Here is a 21,984-nt window from a genome sequence, read left to right on the forward strand (position 1 = left end):
TATTTTCATTTTCTTTGTAAAAGCAGTGTAAGCCTACTTCATTTAGAATAATCACCTACACTTTATTCTTTTCTCCACCTTGTTCTTTTGTATTGAAAAAAAATAGCTGTTGATTAAAGTATGAATGTGAAAGCAGATCCACATGACAAACCCTTTCAGCTGCTACACGCCTCTTGAGAAGCAGGAATGTAAAATGTACCTGAACTGGATCCTTGATGAGGAAGAATGGCAGCAGAAACTCACCAACAATGTGCTGGTTTCAGGGGAAAGATTTCCCTGACACGTCTGACAACATCAGAACACATTTATCTCAGTCAGCTGCGGTACACTCTGTCAAGCAGAAGCTGCTAAACTTGGAGAACAATGGACGAGTGCTGCTTGTCTCCCGAAGAAGAAGAGGGCCGGAGGATATCCAGAGAAATAGAGAAACAACTTAAACGGGATAAACTAAACCTTAAACGGGAACTGAAGTTGCTGCTTTTAGGTGAGAACTGAGAAAATTATGGACTCTCCAACTGATTATGCTTAAGAAGTCGTTTGTCTTCTTGACACCTCTCACATTAGAGAAATATATATATATATATATATATATATATCACGTAGCTTTTAAACAGAGTTTAAACTTTCGTCTCAAACAAAAGAATGTGTTTTACATATTAGTAGGAAATATTTTGAATGAAAAAAGAGATTTGGTTCTTTAAACCTTGAGTAAAGTAAGAATGCTTTCGTGTTCGGTTTGTGGTTTCTTTTACAATAAAAGTTTTATTAATGCCCAACAAATTAGCTTTATGCTAGTTATATATTTGTTCCCTGGTCTATAGTATCTCTGGTCAGTTGTTTTGTAGTAGGTGTACAAAAATCACCTGTGCTTATTTTCTTGTGTAATATATTGTATGCTTTCAGAATGCATATTAAATGTCTTGAATCATTCAATAAATGTTCAGGTTGTCAATAAATCACAGTGTCTGATCATGAATTTTAAAATAATACATTAAACAACAATATTTAACAATGTTTTATACAGCAGATTTTACTTTTGCAACATAGGGCTTCCTTGTAATTTTGTGTTTGAGTGTTTTTTTTATACCAGGAAGTTTCACTGAAACCAGAAGTCTCAAGACAAGCTACACAAATCAGAACAATAATACCCAACTAAATAATACACTATAAAGAAAACTAAAGGACATTTTTATATTAAAACACATTAAAAGCTTTTCTTTTTCCACATTCCTCCTTTTTTGCAAAAAAACCTGAGTCAAACACAAGATTACAAGGAAGCCTTATTTCATATTTAAATAGTCAATGAATGCCTGCCGACAAACCTTTCAAACATGTTCATGATTTAATTGTCTATTTTCTTTTTTTGCAGGAACTGGTGAAAGTGGGAAGAGCACCTTTATCAAACAAATGAGGATCATTCATGGCAATGGGTACAGTGAAAATGACAGAAAACAATTCACTCGCCTTATCTTCCAGAATATCTTCATAGCCATCCAGACGCTGATTGATGCCATGAAGACTCTAAAGATTGTCTATGCTGATGCCAAAAATAATGTAAGAAGCTCAAACTCAATTGTTTATAAGTCTACGCTGACATCTCTTTGATTACAAAGGACTTGTAGTGCTTTCTATGGTCTCTTTATTGATTCACTGCCAAATGTAACCCCTCTCAAACTTCTAGTCATAGCAAATCTGTATTTTGAATGAATGGGATATCTTGTGTGCCTGGTGACTTTTGCTAAGTTTTCTGCCAGTCAAATGCTCTGGAAACTGATTGTTACACATTTCTCCACTTGCAATCCCACCATTTAATCCGTCCGCCAACTCTCTACAAATGAAACCGAATACACAATGGTGATCGAAATGTGTTGCAAACGCTGTCCGAATGTTTTTCACGTCAGGGGGATGCGGAGAGACTGAGCCAAGTGGAGGATATGGACATTTTCACAGGCTGGCAGGTGGATGCCGTTAAGCGAGTGTGGAATGACCGTGGCGTACAAGAGTGCTATGACCGTAGGAGGGAGTACCAGCTATCAGACTCTGCCAAATAGTAAGATCTATTTTGAAAATTTGAAAATGGGTATAAATGGCAATAGTTTCTGTACACTACAGCTAAATGCATGTCACAGTTTTAAACCTGCATGTTTTGTTGCTAATCTTTTAGCTATCTGAGTGACGTGGACAGAATTTCAGCCCCAGGATATATCCCCACTGTACAGGACATTTTGAGGGTCCGAGTAGCAACAACAGGCATCATAGAGTACATGTTTGATATGTCAAAGGTCATCTTCAGGTATGCGGCTGCTTTGTTACATCTCTATCACAAATTCATTGAAAAAGGTTGATTTTATCACTTCAACCCTAACTTCTAGGACTTCATTTTTGCATGTGCACTGAATTTTGGGGATTTTTTAAAAAGAGAGAAGCAAAAGTCAGTTTTTTGGTCAGACCTATTGCAAGCAAAGGCTCAGATCAGCATGTCATCTGCCTCTAGGATGGTGGATGTAGGGGGCCAGCGTTCAGAGAGGAAGAAATGGATCCATAGTTTTGAAGACGTCACTTCTGTCATATTCCTGGCGGCTCTGAGTGAATACGATCAAGTCCTTTATGAAAACCAGAACGAGGTATGTTCTGGTGGAGCCACTGATACTCTGTTCTCCAGCGTCAGAAGGGTTCTCCAAGAGAGGCTTGGTGCTTGTTAAGTTTATTTCAATTTGCTGTTTTAGAATCGACTACGTGAGAGCCTCGCCCTGTTTCAGACAATCTGCAGGTCTGATTGGTTTCATAACTCTTCCACCATCCTTTTCCTGAACAAAAAAGATCTTCTGGAAGAGAAAATCACCAAGTCAGATTTGGCAACCTACTTTCCAGAATATACAGGTAAATTTTGTCATGCTGCTACAACTGTTTATTTATTTATTTTAATGAGAAAATGAGTCCCAATTATTATTTGCATTTCTACAATTGATCACTTTTCACAATCACTCTACAAACACTACTAAATAAATAAATAAATAATTTCAGAGTCTAAAAAAGCTTCAAAAGGCATGTTTTACATAGTGATAGCAACAATTAGTGGTACCTCTAATGAAGGTAAAATGTCCAACAGGAACTATATAACTTCCCTATAAAGAGAAACATAAACTAAACTGTAAAACTCAGCTTCCCCAAAAATTAAAACAAAACCACTGATTATCCATTTCTGGTGGTTTGGGTATATCTGTTGGATCATTATCTTGCTTTGAGCCTCAAGGAGACTCCCTTTTGATGGCTTTTGGTGAAGGCCATCAAAAGGACCATGAAAAAGCCTTCACCAAAGATTTTTAATTTCAAATAGCTCATGCGCAAAAAAGTTTGATGCATGATAAACTATATATTTATAGAAACAGGTAAATTATGAATGCCTTGATTGTCCACTAATCTTGCCCACTCTCCCTCCAACAGGACCGAAGGGCGATGCCAATTCAGCACAAAAGTTTATCGAGAAGTTGTACGTCCAATTCCACGGCAAGGATTCCAAACCCCTCTATACACACTTTACCTGCGCCACAGACACGGAGAACATCCGGGTTGTCTTCAAAGCTGTCAAAGACACACTCTTTCAAGATAACCTTGAAAAATTTGGCATTGTATGAGAGAAAACCAAGTGATGACTTTTGTTTTCTGTAGCCCAAAAGAACAATTACAAATACATGTTGCAATGTTTCGATATTCAAATACTGCCAGTCTCAGGTTTTTTAACCATAAAGAAACGAGTATCAAAGGTGAAGGTGTTTATTTTCTATGTATTGAATAACATAATTTTATTAAAATACCAATGTGTCAAAGTAGTAAATTATAAAACAAATTCCATTAAAGTTATACAGTGATAATTAGAAATATTTAACCTTGTCACCTCAGTACATTATCCTAATGTGGTTAAAAGATTATCACCATAAATAGCAGCAAAAAAAAATATTTGACTAAGCAATCAAAAATACTTACTGATAATACCTCAAAAGATGACTTAAGTTCAATTGAAAAGTTTAACATTCACGTTTCCATCCACCTGCCATGCAAATTTTGAGCAAAATTTTAAAATGTTGCAAAAACGAAAGTGCAAATTTGGTGAGTTTCCACTTATTGGTTTGAAGTGAATCAACTAGGCCACCTAAAGCTTATTTTCGTCAGATGTCGACGCTACGCAAAGTTGTAAAAGAATAAAAAACTTGATTTGGAGTTTTACTCCAAGTCAAGTTTTTTTTAGTGAATCAACTATATGGCCTAGTTGATTCACTTCAAATCAATAAGTGGAAACTCACCAAATTTGCACTTATTTGCACAGTTATTTTGCACTGTAAAGTTCAATAAACATCCAAGCTGAATTTTGTCAACAGAAGTAATGTCATTGCTCTTAATGTGGCCTGGTATTTTCTGGAATCTAAGAGATAAAAAGTTAACAAACAGAAAAAAAAGAGCCCCACATCAACAACAACCCACCTCCATGCTTGACACGGTTATTATTCTTCTAGTCTTAATCCTGGCCTTTCTCAAACCACGGATCCAAATGTCCAAACGTTTGCAATGTGACAAATTTTTTTTCAAATTTTTTTATCCTTTTACAAAACTTTTGTCTCATCCAAATTCCTCTGACATGTTCTGGGTGACCTTTGATGAGTGGAGTGTCTGTTGGAGTCGGGCCACGACATCCTCTTGTATTCTTTGTATGACTTGCAGTTGCCACAGAGCATTTATGCCAAACCTTATCATAAGATTAGTATGCTTATTGAGGTCTCTTATTTTGGAATGACCGAGTAAATTTATGTTAGTGTATTGGATAAGACATTACAGAAAATAATCCATGAAAAATACATTAAAATAGATTACTTTGGCAAAAGGGTACATTTGGTATAATGTTTTTCTTCCTAAGAGATTATAAAACTTATTTGTTCTGCAGAACTGAACACAACACATTTGGGCATATTAGGTCACCTATGTTTACAAAATGCAAATCAATAAGAACTGATCATTCTTCTCAGACGTTTTATGCAACTTCTTCAACAACAATGTTATCAGACAAGTTTGACTAAGTTCAACTTAGTATGATACAACACTTCCTGCTTAACAGCTTTAAAAGGAGAAAGTAAAAGTATCCCCAGCAGACAGCTAAAGCACCTTGTCTTTTTTTTCTCTCCTTTAATCAACGGTGATGATGGGAGTTTTATTTTAAAAATCCTTTTATATGTGTTAGTCACCACTATCTTTTGAAAATACAAATAATAAAGCTTCATGTTGTGTATGCGTGTGTTGTAAGACCTGAATTAAAGTGCGTCTGTGTCTGGTTGTTTTCCATTGTATGTATATAAAAATACAATTTATTTTAATTTACATTTTTTAAAAGGTATGTGAAGGATTTGTGATGTTTGGATTTTTAAAGCATGTGTAACACAGAATCAACTCTGGTCTGGTTTCAAATAATTGAAAGCAGCACAAGGTCTAAGCTTGTGGTGCTTTCCTTGCACACATGCTTTGAAACACATTTTATTTTTCAGACTGTCATTTATTTTACTTTCACGGTCAATCAAAGGGAGAAATGAAGCTAAAAATTAGACTAAAATGAATATGAAAGCAGATTGTCACAACCAAGCATTTGAGTCGGAGAATGCTGCAACAGGAATGTAAAAATGTGCCTGAACCAGTCACCAGCTCACCGGTAGCTACTTCTGGAATGAGGGTCTGACAAAAAAAAAGAAAAAAAAAATCAATAACAGTAATATCACAAATTCCTGACAGGTGCAAAAACTTCGACAACCATAAAGCATTTCTAATTTTCTCCTCAAGAAATAGAACCCCCGAGGATTTCCAGAGAAGCAGAAAAACCAGTTGAAGAATCAAAAGAAAGAAAGTAAACAGCAGGTAAAGCTTCTGCTTTTAGGTATGCTATTTTACTGAGAGCCCTGATATTTTTAAGACTTAATTAAAAGAAATGCTTCCAAATATCTATTTTAAAAACTGCGATTTAAAACTAGAGCCCACATGAAGTTGGAGTTTGAGTAAAGAGATCTTAAAAAAATGAAATGCTACTAAAAATTTGATGATGGTTTATTTACATTATAAAATGTGACCTCAAATCAGACACAACACTAATGGCCAGGCTAGTGGAAGTTATTTTGACTTTGTGGTTTCACAATTATTTCAAAATTTCCAATGAGTGAATGCTACGCTTCCTTTTTCTGGGACAACTTAGCTCTCAGGATCCAGTAGATACGTCATTACTGTGTGTTTTTTGACTGTACAATAACAACAAACTTAAGCAGAAGCTCCTCTGCCCTGGCTTGAAGATAAAAGAGTTAAAAGTGAGCAGAATTACAATTTAACGGCTTTATATATATCCAGTCATTGTTTTCAAGGGAACTTGTTTTCTTAACAGGTTCCCTGATCACAGCCGCACACTTCCCTCTACAGTAACCATTTTGTCCCATTTGTTAGGTTGCAGTAGGACTCACGGTTCTCTGTCAAATACTCTCTCGACTGCTGAATCTTCCATCACATTCTGACCATGAAGCCAGGAATCACACATTTTCTCCTGGATGAAGAAAGTGTCCTATCTTTTACTTTAAATCAGGGGTGCAAAAAAGTCGATCCTCGAGGGCTGGCATCCAGAATGTCTTAGTTCGCTCCCTGGTGGTAGTAACAACCTTTTCAGCATGTCCCTGTTCTTCTTAGGCCTTCTAACGAACCATCATTTGACCCAGATGCGCTAAACCAGGGAGAAAACTAAACCATGCAGGATGCCGGCCCTCGAGGACCGACTTTGGGCATCCCTGCTTTAAATGAAGTGGAGTTATGGAAATCTCCATAATCAGGCACATAAAAATCCCTCAAATGCCATGCATGGTTTTTGTACAGCAGCCATCAGTTTGAACCTTTTTAGGACTATAAGGCTAAAGTCAGGCTAGCTTTTACTCTGAATCTGCAAAAACGTTTACTAGCAAAATTGTCTTCGAAGCTCAACAAAGATTGTCACGAACTCCTCTACACACTCCTGCCATGCCACAGACTCAAGCAACATCCAGTCGAAGGCATTTTTCCCCAAAATCTTCTTAATGCCACGGAATAATCATAAACACCAATGACTCTGAATCCTGTTTCTTTAATGTTTAGATTTTAGACTGTGTGAACTGTACAAAACATCGTTAATGCAACATCAGTCAATCTGCTGATCTTCAGCCACGGAACATGTGCAATTCATCCTGCCTCACAGTAGGAAGGAACAAGAATATCCTGCAGCTTACAACATTGCTTAAGTTTGTACTTTTTGATTAAAATATTGTTTAAGCGTTTCTTTACTTTTTGACACTTTACAAAGAAATTTGTGTGTGATATTTTTTTAAGTAATCTGTGTGCTCATTTTTTAAAGAAAGGTGTCTGTCTTAATGCCTGAAAGTCCATCAGAGCTGTAAAGGTACTGATTAACAAAAGGCTTCACACTTCCTGACATGGTGTCCTCATGAACTTTGAACTAAACAAGTCAGCATGCCAGCTGGAAGGCTTGCCTCCGCCTGTCTACTTGTTGCTGAGCAGTGTAAGTGACAAAAATATTTTCTGTTTGCTGAGCATTTATAAAAGCTGACAATCAAATTATATTTAATCTGGCAGTTTTATTTAATACTTTGTTTTGTTTATGGCTGAATAGTTCAACGTGGTCAAGAGCAACCACACTAGAACAATCAGCATAGTGAGAGACTCCAGATGCTTTATAGTTATCATTTTTTTCTTGCAAATATATGTCTGCACAAGACATTGTGCCAGTATCTTTGTTTGTCTGTTCTCTACTTTCTCTCTTGCCGAGGGCTAACGCTGCTGCACATCTTGGCACAAAATGTCCAGACTGCAGACTGTGTTACACACGGCAATAACACCACCGAGCAAACAAACACAGAGACGATATTTAGAGATAATTACAAGCAGACGCACACTTCTTGATATACCCGTTCTATAGCACCGCCTGAGGAAGCAGCTCTGTTGAGAGCTACCATAGCAGGTGATGTCCTTATTTGGAAGTGACCCAGATCATGTGATCACAAAATGGTGGAAGCTGTGAGCTGTTTATAAGCTGAGCATCTCCATCGAGAGGCTTGGAGCAGGAAAAAGGCAGTGCGTCCATGCTCTGAGACACAGTGGGACAGAGATTCCCAAGCCCCAGCAGCGGTGAGTAGACGGCTTTTATTTAGAGGAGATGAAAAGAGGTGTATGCTTTGTTTTTTGTTTTTTTCCCCCCTCTCCTCAGCCAGCAGAGACAGGAAGCAAGAGTGAGGGAGGGGCTGCTGTCATCAGCACCATGATCCTGTGCTGTGATGTGGAAGTAGATCTGAAGCAGCATCTTCCAAGGAGGATGTCATTTTGTATGATTCAGCAAAATAGACCTGGGTACCAGTGTAGATTTGAATGAAGATGGTGTGTTGGGGTGTGTAGGCGTGTGTGTGTGTAGACATCCTGGGGAAGAAGACACACACGCTGTTAAAATGTGTAGGCATGGGGGTGTGTGTGTGTGTGTAGACATCCTGGGGAAGATGACACACACACAGTCTTCATTAAGGCAGTTATGTCGACAGTACAGCTTTCACAAGAGCGTTCAGCGTTTTTCTGTTTCAGCTGCTGATGTAATCACATTTCCACCGTTGCCCTGAAAGTCTGTTGAAGAGGAACAAGGATGGTCTTTCATGCGAATGAACACGCGTCACGTGACTCGCTGCTAATTTGCATCCCTCCCCAATCTGTGCTCAGGCAAGCGTGTGGTCTTTCGATTTGAATCAGCACTATAGGCAACACAGAGGGCAGTGAACCTGCCCCCATCCCCCAACTCCCACCCCTTATTCAAAGCACCTTCCCCACCTCCTCCACTATTAATACAAGGATTGTTTATAGTTCAAAGATGACCTTTTCATCTCAGTTTCATGTACTTCTGTCATGTTCGCCCCTTGCTACTCCTAAACTTGTTCCACCTGTTTTCTGTTCAGTGTGGAAGAATATTTCTTTTGATTCCTTCAATGATGCACGATCTCAGTGGAGAAGCTGAAGAAAATAAAACAACCAGCTGCTAATCTTGAACAGAAACATTCAGGAATCTTAAGTATTTCTGCACAAATTATGTCTACAACAGCAAAAGCTGTTGTCTACATAATTTGCTACATATCTTCTAGCATTTTGACTGCTAGAAGATATTCATTATAGCAATTGTACTCGCACATCACCATAGAAAGACTCAGTGTATCAAATATCTGCAGCTATTATAACGGTTTTAATTTTACCTAAAAAATGAAGTGTTGGAAATCATGCTGAAACTTAATGTCTTTGACATTTCTGCAACAGCCAGCACTCCTGTATTAGTTTAAATAAACAGGAGACATCTTCAAATATGTTTTTCTCCCTAAGTGCACCTGCGAACTGTGACCTGGCTTTTTCTGTTGCTTTTCAGAATAATGCCTTCTTCATCTCTGAGTGACCTTTCAGTCCATGTCGGTACAGGAGTGAGTTTAATTAACTGTTCAGTCAGCATCTCCATAAAGCCTTTTTGTTTTGTAGTTGATATACGTTTTTTATTAAAACACATTCGTCTTTGCGAAACAGTATGATGGCTAGACATTCCCAGGTATATGTAGACATGTGTTTGTCTGCAGTCGCATTGGGTACTGCAACAGTATCTTTACAGGTCTGCCTAAAAATATCAGACGGCTGCAGCTGATCCAGAACGCTGTTGCTCGCGTTCTCACTAAAATTAGGAAGATAGAGCACATCACACCAGTTCTAAAGTCCCTACACTGGCTCACTGTAGCTCAGAGAATAGACTTTAAAATACTGTTGCTAGTTTAAATCACTGAACAGCTCAGCACCACAATACATTAAAGATCTGCTGTTGTTGTACCAACCTTCCAGACCTATCAGGTCTTCTGGTTCTGGTTCTGCTCTGCAACCCCAGAATCAGAACCAAACAAGAAGAAGCGGAATTCAGCTTCTATGCACCACAAATCTGGAACAAACTTCTTGAAAACTGTAAAACAGCTGAAACACTGATTTCTTTTAAATCCAGACTTAAAACACACCTTGCTTAGAGTTGCTTTTGAAACATTATAAATGAAGCATTGATAAACATTCTGAGGTGTAATAATGCCACCAGAGAAAATATCATATTTCACTTGTTGACTGTGTTGCTATGACTTTGTATTTTTGTGTTTTTATGATGAAGAGCATTTGTTGCTGAAAGGTGCTATACAAATAAAATATGATTGATTGATTGAAATGAAGTGTTACATTTAAACATCTATAAATCTGACCCAAGGATGAACCACACTTTTGTTTCTGTTAGCTGTTTTTTTTCTGTAACACTTCACGAGGCAACGACATGTTTGAGGTGTTGGACTAAAATACATTTATGTATCAGAAGCCTAAAAAGTCATAAAAAAATCTAGTGTCATCTGTAATTTCAATATTGCAGTAAGGCCCATGTATCTTGTTTGCATCCAAACAAAAAAAAAAAAATTGCAGGCCTAAAATCTGATAAAGTTCCATAATAGATAATATGAAACTATTAAAAGTGAGATGTCAAACTAGTTTACAATACTTAGTCTTTGTTTAGGGTCGATATAATGACTAATGTCACCTACGTTATATAAAATTACACGATGCTACTTGTATCATGTTTTTGTTGGTGACCTGTTAAATGGTACAGATGTGAATCACTTTCCTTATCCTTTTAAAAGGTCTTGTCCTTGTAGAAAGTGCACTCTCTAAGCCAGATTGGTAATTACAGATGCATTTAAGTTGCTCCTGGAAACTAAAGTGGATCTAATTTGAGTATTGCCATTAAGTAGACTATAATAATTAGTGGTACGGCAATCAATTTACCAGTGATGAAATTAGCCAATTTATCCCTCGGGTTGCTCTAACCAGTGATCATCAGGTCCAGTATCTAAATAATTAGATTTTTTTTATCCCATTTGCTAAATGCATGAAAATTGAAAACTTATATTTCTTTTTTTACAGCAGATTAACACACTTTCTATTAGGTCTAACCAGATAGAGATTGGCTTGATTAAAATTTTGGATTCAGTGTTGTTATCACTGTCAAGAATCCTGCAGTACATTTATTTTCCCAGTTTGTTCTATTTAATTGGGGAATTGAAACCAAAATTTTATTACATGGGTTTATATCTAATACAGTGCCAGGAAAAAAACTGCTAGGTCAAACACAAACCAGTCTTGACCAAATCTCTGACAATAACTAACTTGTTTAAGGTTAATTAAGTCAAATAAGTAGGTAACCAATTGTGAATGCAACGCCGCTGGTAATGCAGTGTCATACTTTGGATTTAAGGAAAAGTTTTGAAGATTCACCGATCAAGTGTTTTAACAGATGATGCCAAATTCTGGGGTTTTTGTGGTCTTACCTGCCAATGCTGCTTTTCTAGCTCTTGTCAAAATTTTCTGAAAAATATGAGTCAATAGGTTTGGTGATTGTAGGCTGTTGAATCCTGTTTAGCTTTGGTTGAAGAGACTGGAGCCAAAGCTTTAAAACATGGTAACTATTAATATAAGCACTTACAATGAGCTAGGTCTAAAAAAAAGAGAAGAAGTCAAAGTACATAGCAAAACATGCAAATAAGTTTATGGATGCAATTATCAGTAAAAAAATAAAAAAACATAACAAATCTCTGGACACTTTAGAGGACTGAACTGATCCAGATCAAATATACATCCATTGCATAAATTACAAACTATTATAATTCAAGTATATATAATGTCATTCACCCCTTGGCAAGCCTTTAAAGGTAGAGGAATTGTGGTCAGCAGATTACACAGTTAGATTTTTTTCCATCACAAATTTCTGTTTACAGTGTAACTTTTTTTCTTTCAGGTCCCTCTGGGGATGGACCTGACCACACACAGTAAAATGACTTCAGAGGGTGATGACGGCAGACCAGGTGATAGTGAACCAAACATTTTACACATAAAAAAAAAGGCCTTTGTTGTTCAAAAATAAATAACACTCTGCTTTTTCATCCTAGTCCCCCCTACATCTCTACCCCTTCAAGGAGGTCCCAGCCAGAGGAAAAAACTTTCTGCCCCTCAGATCAGCTTTTCTCTGGACCACAGCGAAGATGACTTGGGGGAGACTCCAGATGACCTGGACATCGACGTGGATGAACTCGACACTCCAGATGAGGGAGATTACCTCGACTACACAGACCATGAAATGGACTGGGAAGGTGGGTTAGATAAAAAAAAAACAAGAAACAACAACAAAAAAAACAGTTGAACCATTTCATTACCCAAGATCATTTCTATAAAGTAAACTACATGCTAAACTATTGCTACTATATAAGGCAATATGAAACTTCTTTATGTTTTAGCCATGCAGTTTATTTTGTACTTTATCTGCAATTCTTTCACTTGAAATGTTCTTTTGAAGTTGATTTATTACTATGGAAAACAAATTATGATTACCAAGTGTTTTTTGTGTTGTGTTCTAATTGCCTGCTTTATTTCTCAGGGTGTTGCTGATCGATTCACTATTGTCACATGGGCCACATAAATCCCACAAACTTGATTCAGTGACCAATAGTACTATTTGCCCTTTTCTCAAACCAGATCCCGGTGCAGCCACTAAAAGTGGGACAGGTGATTCCTACAATACCATTCCAACGTACAGCGCTGAGGAAGAGCGACGTGACGTCAAGTTGTGGAGGACCGTTGTCATCGGGGAGCAGGAGCACCGCATCAACATGAAGGTTATTGAGCCTTACATGAAAGTCATCTCTCATGGAGGTGAGGATGTTTGCTAAATCAATTTCTAACGTCACAAAACTATCAAGAATGGGGAAAAAAGTCCTATATTACACAGTCAGCACACACATTATAAACAAAGTGCGCCCTCTGTTAGTTCAGGGGTTATATTTTATAAATGACCCAGTCTTTACTGGTTTGTAAATTTATTTTTAATGTTGCCTTGGGCGTAGAAATACACACATCGGTGATTCTGCCATTTCATTGATTCAATAAACAAAGATGAATCCAAATGGAAGAAGTGTTGAAAAAAATTAAGCACCCTCCAAAAACCTAGAAGTGTAATAAATACGCAAAATTCTCCCATGTCTATTTGATGTACTTTCTTTTTACTATTACTTTGGGGTCCATATATTAAAAGAAAGTATATCAGAAGCCTTGACTAATTAGTAAACAGAGTAAAAGCAAGTTCATTTTCTATATGATTTGCACTTGTATCTATTACGTACATCTGTAGCTAATTGCAGACATTTTCCAGTTGGCTGGTATTTTGGATTACAGAATATAACGTTTCCTAAAGATATTATCTTTGGTCATGTTGTTATATGCAAACGTTGCTAGGAAACACGCTTTGCTTATTGTTTTATGCAGCATTTGGAAATTCCCCCAAATCTGATCCGACAATCGCACTATGACCAAATCGAGCTGAAATAATCTTTTGTCCTGCAGATGGTGATCCTGCATTTAAACCGTGAAAAAACAAAGCAATATCTACATCCATAAAGCTGTTATGATGAACTGTTTATTGAGGCAGATATGAATACATTCAAAGGCCTGCTGCTCGTGAATAATCTGTTTGTCTCTTAGTGTATGTTAGTGACCTAGAGTTGAACTTCCGCCTCCAGCCTGTGCCTCTGTCTTAAACCACAGTGGTCTAAAAAAGCAAGTAATGCCTTTTAATGATGATGTGTCACAAATAAAAGTACTCCTCTCTGTACTGAATAGTGCTGAGACACCGATCCAGCAGCAAGTGAGAGCTCTGTTGAATTCATCAAACCTGGATTAACTTGGTTAAACTGTGATTGCTTTGTTAATTCACCGTAAGTTTATTGTAGTTATCCGTCATCTTATGGCTAAGGTCCTAGCAGTTTAATTAATTTTCCCTTCAAGGACCTGTGGTACGGACAAGAAAGAGCTTTTCTTTTTAATGATCTTGAATACCAAAAAGAGGAAAGATGCTAATCCAACACTTGATGCCAGATAAAAAAAACCCCAAAAAACTGGTGCCTCCCATCCACCAGGCTTGGGAACTGGATGATGGCCTGAGTTCCCCTTTCTTGTCCGTTACAAATTTTCCATCAGACTTAAATTGGGTATTTAGAGTTGAAATTGTGCGTGAAACCTTAAGCTTACATTTCAGAGAAAGAACAACAGTGATAGTTTGATAGTTAAATATTTAATCCGCTAACAATACTTAGAATGTGCAGTTCTCATCTCCTCTCTAAACGTCTCTATAAGGTATCGATAAGAATTCATGGTTGTTTTGTTTAAACAAAAACAACCAACCAGTTATTTTCATAATTAATTATAAAAAACATAAAAGAGATTAATGAGGAATTATAATTGATTATCTTAGTGACTAGAGCCAATATTATCTTTTAATTATCAGCTGTGGTATAAATATTGTCTTTTCTAAGCATATTTTACATAACATTTAATTCAAAGGAGCTAGACTTTCTTATCTTTTCAAGATACGTCATTTAATCATGAAAGCTGCTTTTCAAATGGATGAATAAATGTAGCATAGACATATAAGAAACATCTTGGAGGAGATTAAATATTTGATTTATGAGACTCAAGGTGATTTAGAACGTAAAGTGAAAAACAACAGACCTTGGTCTGGTGTGAAATGTAACTTTGAAAGTTTTGAAAAATCTTGATAACTGCAGAGAAAAACTGAATATTAGGCGCAAGAAATGATTGGCAGCAGATATAGTGCATCTGAGAGTCATGTCCTACAGAGATTGGAGGAAAAATACATCAACAACTTCAAACAGGACCTGAGAGAGGCTTTATCCGTTGGCTTATCCATCTATGGGAACTTTTTATGTTGGCAACAAAGTGATTTCTAGATAATTTTTAAGTGGCTACACAAACAAAATCCCTACTCCTTTAAAAAGAGTCAGATACAAGAATGGATTGAAGATTTTAAAAGCAAAGAAAAGAAAGTACGACATTCAAAAGGCCTCTCCAAAGGTGACAAAATCACCTAAAATAAATTGGCTTATTTAAAGCAAAATATAAACTACAGAGCTGATCAAGATTTTTGCAAAGTACTCAACCTCTTTGCAGAAATATTCACACCAAAACAAAATAGTGAAGTAGAAGGAAAACCATATATGTACAGTATGTACATATATATATATATATATTTCCGAATACTAAAATGTTTAATTGAATTCACCTGGGTCAATTCTTTGTGGAACAATGTTTCTCTCCATTTTACTATTTAGGTGACTAATTAGATTAATTATGAAGTCGTTTCCTTCCAGTTGATTTTCTTTCGGTTTATTAGACTGATAATTGCCAGAATGCACATGAACACAAAGTTTTTTAGATTTTCATTAGTACATTTTTCAAAACAACTCATTTTGCAATTTGGTTATCTTTCGACAAGTAGACATACTTGTCGAAAGATAAGTATGTATAAGTAGGTTGATAAGTACATCAACCTACTTATACATCTGCATATGTTTATGCAGCATAATCCATTGATAAGACTTAAGCTTGAGAGATATAAAGAAAACTTGTCTTGTGACTCATGAGTTTTTGAGAGCGGCCCACCATTATAAATGCAAATGTGACCTTTACCCAAAGCAGATCGAGCTTTCTCCCGCTCCGCTCGTTGCTGGAGGCTTAAGTGAAACATAGCTGTTCCATGTAAACAGAGATGTCTGTCACTGGAAAGTCAATATCAGAAGGTCTGTCATCTGAAGAAAAGCCCTTCTGTCTGCGTGTCACCAAATCTGCTGATAAATGGGCTGGTGAATAAAAAGGAAATTACAATAATTGGGGAAGCATAGTGAGAGGAAATGGGACAAAGAGCCAGACAAAGGAATCGAAGACTGGCAGATAAATAGAACAGAAAAGCGGAAAATAAGAGAGCAATCAAGTTTTCACCAACAAAGGCGAACTCTCAAGTTGACTCTTATTGCTTTCCTTTTTTGTGTTTTTGCAATTGTTTTTTTATCAGGTTACTATAGCAGCGGGGTGAATGCCATCATAGTCTTTGCTGCATGCTTTCTGCCAGACAGTGCTCGAGAAGACTACCATGACATAATGGAGAACCTCTTCCTGTAAGTTTGCAGTGATGACTAACAAAGACATGCCTCTCATTTCACACTGACCTCCTACAATAATTATTGTTTTCTGTACTGTTAACAAAACACTGACTCAACCCTTAAAAGTGCAAACAGTTTACAGATGATAGAGAAATGATCTCAGTGACACAGTAACTTTCTAAACTTGCTTTGTTCTCAGATTAAGATTTATTTACCATTGCTAAAATGCCAGATCAAATGTCATTATTATTCCCAATTGGTAACACGTTATTTGACACCTGCATGACACCTGTCAGGAACATGAAGGTGTCTTCCTGAATGTTTATGACTGTTGTCATAAAGTGTCATTTGATAAATAATGACACTTTTAATGCAAAGTTGACTCTTTTAATGGGCTTTTAATGTAACTTTTAATGGAGTTTTGCTTTAAACAAGTTCTAAAATTACTGAATTGTGCACAATTGACACTTTTAAGTGACTTTTAGTTCAATATTACATTGAAAGTGTCATTATTTACTGAATGACACTTTATGGCAACAGTCATAACCATTCATGCAGACTCCTTTATGTTCAGTGACAGGTGTTATGTCATGTTTATGACGGTGTCATGTCAGTCTTATGCACAACCCTTCGAAAAAAGTGTTACCCCAAAATTTAATTTGTGATCTAGTATAAATTTGATCTTTAAAGTAGATCAAATTTCATTAATATTCACAAATATTAAATTTGTGATCCTCAGGTAAGTGAATGGAAACACATAAGCCCACAAGATAAAACAAAGATGCAGACTCTACTGCTACATCAAGAGCTGTTTTCCATCCAAGCAGACTGAAAGGCTGTTGGCTCTGGTTCAGCTAGTTCAGTGTCTTTGTGGTTTCTCACATTCGACAACTAAACATGTCTAATGCTGGAGGGAAACTTGAGTTTTTGCAGAAACTTCACTCTAAAATCAAATAAACATAGCAAATTATGTTAATGCTAATAAAAACATTCATCATCTTACAGGGTAATCTCGTTTTGTCTCAGCCGGATGAACCTCCTTGCTGTGTAAGTCCTCAAACTGCAGCTTCCATCTCCCAGTGTGACCAGAGTTACTATAAGGGATTTTAAGTCACAGTGGGACATTTTCAAATCCCCTATTATCATAATTGTGCGGCGTATCCCAAGCTAATCCTGGCAAAATTGCAGCGTAGGTGAGAAAAAAAAACAACAAAAAACAGTTGGATCATAAATAAAAGGATTCTTTATTTCTATGAATGGAGCACATATTGTGAACAAAGTTCTATATCCCAGAAGAAATTTCTAAACAAAACCCAACCAAGATTAAACGTACAATAATACACACATAAATGATAATATAGAGAGTTGACTGTCTTGGAAGATGAACAGCGCAAAGCAAACGCTAAACGCTGTTGTTTCCACACCACAAGAGGCTGTGTCAACAGCTTTATTGTTTGCAAAGTAACATCCCTGAATCACAGAGAGAGCGGAAAAAATCGCTCTGACTGAAGTGACAGGAATAAAGTTTGCTTGCTGAGACTTGCTGGGCTTGTGGCGCCGCTGTTGTTCTGGCTGAATTGCGTTTCATGCTTCCACAGTGAAGTTTAGATCCCACAGGCTGTTCTGTGACAGATATTCAGAGAGCTGGCATGTTTCAAGAGTTTTGGACAGAAATGAGAGAAGGTAAAACGTGGTGTCTGCAGTTTTCCATGCCAGATGGCTTAAAGTCTAATTCCTTGCGAGGAGTTGCTGTGGAGAACTGTGTGTCGGTGGGAGATGATCTCAGTAGGGTCACACAACCAAGTCGATCGGCAGGGTTGGACCGTGAGGGTGTCAAGCAGGACTGGCACCAAAGTCCGAGCAGTAAGAGGAGTTACAGTGAAAACCCGCTGACGACATTTTCAACTTTATTTTCAAAGGGAGCCGCAAAGTTCCCCGCTGACTGAGAGAACAGAGGAGGTGGATGCAGAAACGAGGACAGAAAGTGATAGCCCTTCATTATAATTTGAGTGTGGGATTTGATTTCAGAGAAGGAACTTTTACGATTGAGCCTCTGAGATTGATGTTGAAAAGAAAAGATGAAGAAATGGGAAACAGCTCATGAAGCAACACTTGTACCAATTTCTCGTCTCTTCTCACATCAGAGGAGAGAAATTTCAACATCCTGCTGGTTGGGGTTTTCAGATTTACTGTAACACTTGTCTACTATTTCCTCATATATCGGCATTCAGGTTCAAGACAACAGTTGTTTTCTGGATTTAAAATCTGCCCAAAAGTAATGCACATAAATGACAACACGTATTTCTGTCAAAAAAGAAAAGAAAAGAGAACAAACTACCTACTTGATCACACTGACTAAATAGATTAGCTACAAATTTTAGCAATATATACACACACATACTGCAATTAGTCTTCTGTTTCTCTATGAAGTCATGTTTAGCATTTCTAATTTAGTGCTAGAGTCCTTGAGTTTGATGTCTAGTTATGATCGCATGCCTCACTTTGATCCTCAAATTTGTTGTGGCCCAAAAATAATTAAATGAATGTTACGAGAACTTGTCTCACGATCACCATGTAATTGTTTGAATTTACAGCAACAAAATATGTGCGTTTCAGCTATGTGATCAGCACACTGGAGCTGATGGTGGCAGAGGACTATATGATTGTTTACCTGAACGGAGCCACGCCCCACAGAAGAATGCCTGGCCTGGGTTGGCTAAAAAAGTGCTATCAGATGATTGACAGAAGGTGCGTAAAGTTTTCATCCTTCTGAAATCTGAAGGTCACAGTATTAGCATTGCATCACTGTTTAAACTGTAATGTTTGTTCTGCATATTTTGAAGAAATTAAGATGGTTATGTGCTCAGTATAACGTGATGTACTGATTTGTGTTTAGGCTCAGGAAGAATTTGAAATCCTTCATTATCGTTCATCCGTCCTGGTTCATCAGGACTGTTCTGGCCATCACCAAACCCTTCATCAGGTAAATGTTTGACTCACTTGGAGTCTGGTTCATTGTGTGTTTTATCTCAGCGTAAAACATTTTAGCAACTATTTTCGGAGGACAACTTTTTGTCTATAGAATTATTTGCTTTTTTGATATTATTTGAATGTGCTCATAAAAGTTATAAGACTTACATCTCTGAAGAGTTGCATGTTTTTTTTTAATTTTTATTTTAAATAAACAAAATACTCCAGTGTTATGTCACAGCTCATATATGACAGTGCTTTCTTGTTTAAAAAGGTATTTTATTTCAGAAATGTTTGTTTACTTCTCACTCTGAAAAACAATAGAAAGGCTAGATGTGATTTATTTATGTTTTATACTTTTCATGATTTTGTTTTCCCCAGAGGGGAAACAAAATCATATATACTTTATGTGATTTTTATCCTTTAACACTGATATTAATATTAAAGGTTTTATGATATACCGGTTGCATGAGCTGTTATAAATTTAGTTTGCTCTAAAACAAATTCTGATTCATCAAACCGAAAGCAGTGATGAACTTCTTTACTTCAAGCCAGTCGATATCTGGTCAGAACAGCGCGACAGAAATAATGTCCAAATTCCAAATGAGATTATGACAAAATAAATTTTCTCACTTTTAACAATAAACAATGAGATGTTATTATGATAACAATGTAAAAGATAGTTTAAACAGGTTAATGTTTAATAAACATATCTTTTTAGTTAGATTTTTTGGTGTGAATTATGTAACTTAAATGGCATCACGGGTCTAATGTTGTGAAGGCTTTGTGCTATACGGCACATACTGCATAAAATTATTCATAGTATGAAACATACATTTTTAATGTGTCATTCCTTATGCACTTCAGTAAATGTGCACATTATTTCTCCTGCTACAGCGCCAAGTTCAGCAGCAAGATCAAGTATGTGAGCAGTTTGGATGAACTGCGGGAACTAATCCCAATGGACAGCATCCAGATCCCAGAGTGCATCATTAAGTGAGTCCTTCTTAGCCCCTGAGTGTAACACCAGTCTTATCCACTGCAAACCTGATTTGTGCTAATGGCTTCGTATTCATCTTGTTATTTGAACTTCCACCTCTAGACTCGACAAGGAACTGAAGGAAGCGGCAGAAAACTCCAAGTAAGTAAGCGTTTTGCATTTCATAACCCTCCTTCGTGGAGGCGGTGGTCCCCAGTCTCGGTTTTCACCCTTGGCTGGAGTGTTCATTTATCAGATTGGACGCTTCTCCTGGACGAGGACCAGTTTTTATTTGGCTGCGTTTCCAATTACACCGGAAAGACAGAAAAAAATAGTTGCTAAAGACGCTAAATGCTTTGCTTTTATCTAATTTATCATTACAGTAAAATAAACGAGCCAGTCTTTATTGCGCGTAGATCTATAACTCTGATAATAACTGTATAACCAAAAGATGCAGACATCACAAACTAATCACTTGCTGCCTAATTGTGTAACGAATCATAAATTGCACAGGCCTTCAAATTCCCTGCATGGAAGCATATTACAACAGTAAATCGTCCTCTAACGACGTCTCCATTTGTTTCTTCTGTCAAGAATAAACAGTTTCCTGCAGGGAACCGAGCTGACAGCAGCCAGCAGACCAGAGTAAGTCCTCAAAGATGTTCACATATAGAAGACAAATGGCCGCACGTCTGCTGTCTGTCACACAAACATAAACACGCCCGTCCTAAATGGTCTACTTTGTTGTTGTTTTTTTGTTTTATCTTCACAGCAGACAAGACCAGGCCGGTGCCAGCAGCTCATAAACCAGAGCATCCTGAATTGATGGGACGCCTCAAAAGTAACTGCAATGAACGGGTCAAGCTTGAAAAGTGCTGCTTGCGTGCGTGTGTCGGTGTTTTTCTTTCAGACACTGGAGTTCAACTTAAACACAACCTGCTGTAGTTCCTGGTAAAACTCTGATCAATTTTAACTGTAGCATCTGCTGCACTGTACACCTTGCAGCTTAGATAAACTCGTAGTCAAGTGTGCGATGCTTGCAAGCGTCAGCAGAGTAGCATCGATGTTAACTTTGTGGTCAAAATGGAAATGTGATCACACACAACAGACGGCACACCTCAAGAATTCAATTTTAGAGACTGCGTTTTATTTATGTGCATGAAAAGCAGAAAAGCAATAATACCACGCCTTTTGTGGTTACCCGGTACTTTGGAAATGAGAGGCTACTTTTTGTGTCAGCTGTTTTACACGAAAATTGACCAGAAGACGCCAGAAAAAAGAAAAACCTTGTGCCATAGTTTATGACCGACTTGCAGTCGAGTCACTTAATCTTGTATCTTGTCCTAAAAGTGCGGAATAAACATATATATATATATATAGATATTTAAACTTTATAGTGTCAATCTAAGAGCCAAGCAGGGGTAAGTTCAATATAAAATCAATCACATTGTATTGTGGACACAAATGTGTGCGGGCGTGTATGTGTGTGTGTTTTGGGTGAAACAAATCCTCCCTTCAGCACTTGCTGGATCCTCAAACAAAACCTCAAATGACCTTAACAATGGGATATCAGTGAAGCACAACGTCTCATCAGTGTGTGTCCATATATGCATGTGTTTATTTGTACATCAGTGCATGGTCCCCACATTACGAAGCTGATGATCCGAACTCATGTGTCTTAATGATTGTGCAAAAAATGAAGTAATGCTGTCTATTGATTCAATAAAAGTGATTTATAGCCTGCAGGCCGTTTTGAGCCTTGTCTCGTTTGTGAGTTAAATCTCAAGGGCTATCTTACCACCTCGTTAGATCATTTTAAAAACCCTTTTTCATTTATTTGAGTGATGTATTTCCAAATTCAAATTTTAATGGTAAACATATAACAGTACAAGAAAGAAAACAAGCAAACACCACAAACAAATTACAGGTAGA

At 37.2% G+C, this 21,984-nt stretch overlaps 2 protein-coding genes across 4 annotated transcripts; both read left to right on the forward strand.

Moving 5' to 3' along the window:
• Nucleotides 1–30: 30 nt before the first annotated feature.
• On the forward strand, nucleotides 31–5,367 carry LOC116724396 (guanine nucleotide-binding protein subunit alpha-11-like). Its single transcript, XM_032570062.1, has 7 exons — nucleotides 31–484; nucleotides 1,370–1,554; nucleotides 1,902–2,050; nucleotides 2,165–2,293; nucleotides 2,495–2,624; nucleotides 2,727–2,880; nucleotides 3,445–5,367. Exons 1-7 carry the CDS (start codon nucleotides 364–366, stop codon nucleotides 3,633–3,635), a joined length of 1,059 nt encoding a protein of 352 aa, XP_032425953.1. The 5' UTR covers nucleotides 31–363; the 3' UTR covers nucleotides 3,636–5,367.
• A 2,116-nt stretch (nucleotides 5,368–7,483) lies between these two features.
• On the forward strand, nucleotides 7,484–21,801 carry prune2 (prune homolog 2 with BCH domain). 3 transcript variants are annotated; one of them, XM_032569954.1, is made up of 11 exons: nucleotides 7,484–7,564; nucleotides 11,894–11,960; nucleotides 12,045–12,245; nucleotides 12,628–12,804; nucleotides 16,016–16,118; nucleotides 18,720–18,851; nucleotides 19,000–19,086; nucleotides 19,971–20,069; nucleotides 20,176–20,214; nucleotides 20,647–20,697; nucleotides 20,828–21,801. In XM_032569954.1, exons 1-11 carry the CDS (start codon nucleotides 7,490–7,492, stop codon nucleotides 20,856–20,858), a joined length of 1,062 nt encoding a protein of 353 aa, XP_032425845.1. In that variant the 5' UTR covers nucleotides 7,484–7,489; the 3' UTR covers nucleotides 20,859–21,801. The 3 variants fall into 3 exon arrangements, with proteins under 3 accessions (XP_032425845.1, XP_032425844.1, XP_032425846.1); XM_032569953.1 differs by having other exon boundaries at nucleotides 7,485–7,564; nucleotides 20,825–21,801; XM_032569955.1 differs by lacking the exon at nucleotides 7,484–7,564 and adding an exon at nucleotides 8,021–8,190 and having other exon boundaries at nucleotides 20,825–21,801.
• The last annotated feature ends 183 nt before the right edge of the window (nucleotides 21,802–21,984 follow it).

The sequence above is a fragment of the Xiphophorus hellerii genome, chromosome 8, assembly GCF_003331165.1.
Source record: "Xiphophorus hellerii strain 12219 chromosome 8, Xiphophorus_hellerii-4.1, whole genome shotgun sequence".
NCBI lineage: Eukaryota > Metazoa > Chordata > Actinopteri > Cyprinodontiformes > Poeciliidae > Xiphophorus > Xiphophorus hellerii.

Excerpts from the sequence above, each read along its gene's own strand:
- prune2 (XM_032569953.1), top strand. The coding sequence starts at position 7,490 with ATGAACTTTGAACTAAACAAGTCAGCATGCCAGCTGGAAGGCTTGCCT. Across the intron at positions 11,961-12,044 it reads GGGTGATGACGGCAGACCAG|TCCCCCCTACATCTCTACCC; the intron begins GTGATAGTGAAC and ends TTTTCATCCTAG. Across the intron at positions 16,119-18,719 it reads ATAATGGAGAACCTCTTCCT|CTATGTGATCAGCACACTGG; the intron begins GTAAGTTTGCAG and ends TGTGCGTTTCAG.
- LOC116724396 (XM_032570062.1), top strand. The coding sequence starts at position 364 with ATGGACGAGTGCTGCTTGTCTCCCGAAGAAGAAGAGGGCCGGAGGATA. Across the intron at positions 485-1,369 it reads ACTGAAGTTGCTGCTTTTAG|GAACTGGTGAAAGTGGGAAG; the intron begins GTGAGAACTGAG and ends CTTTTTTTGCAG. Across the intron at positions 2,294-2,494 it reads ATGTCAAAGGTCATCTTCAG|GATGGTGGATGTAGGGGGCC; the intron begins GTATGCGGCTGC and ends ATCTGCCTCTAG.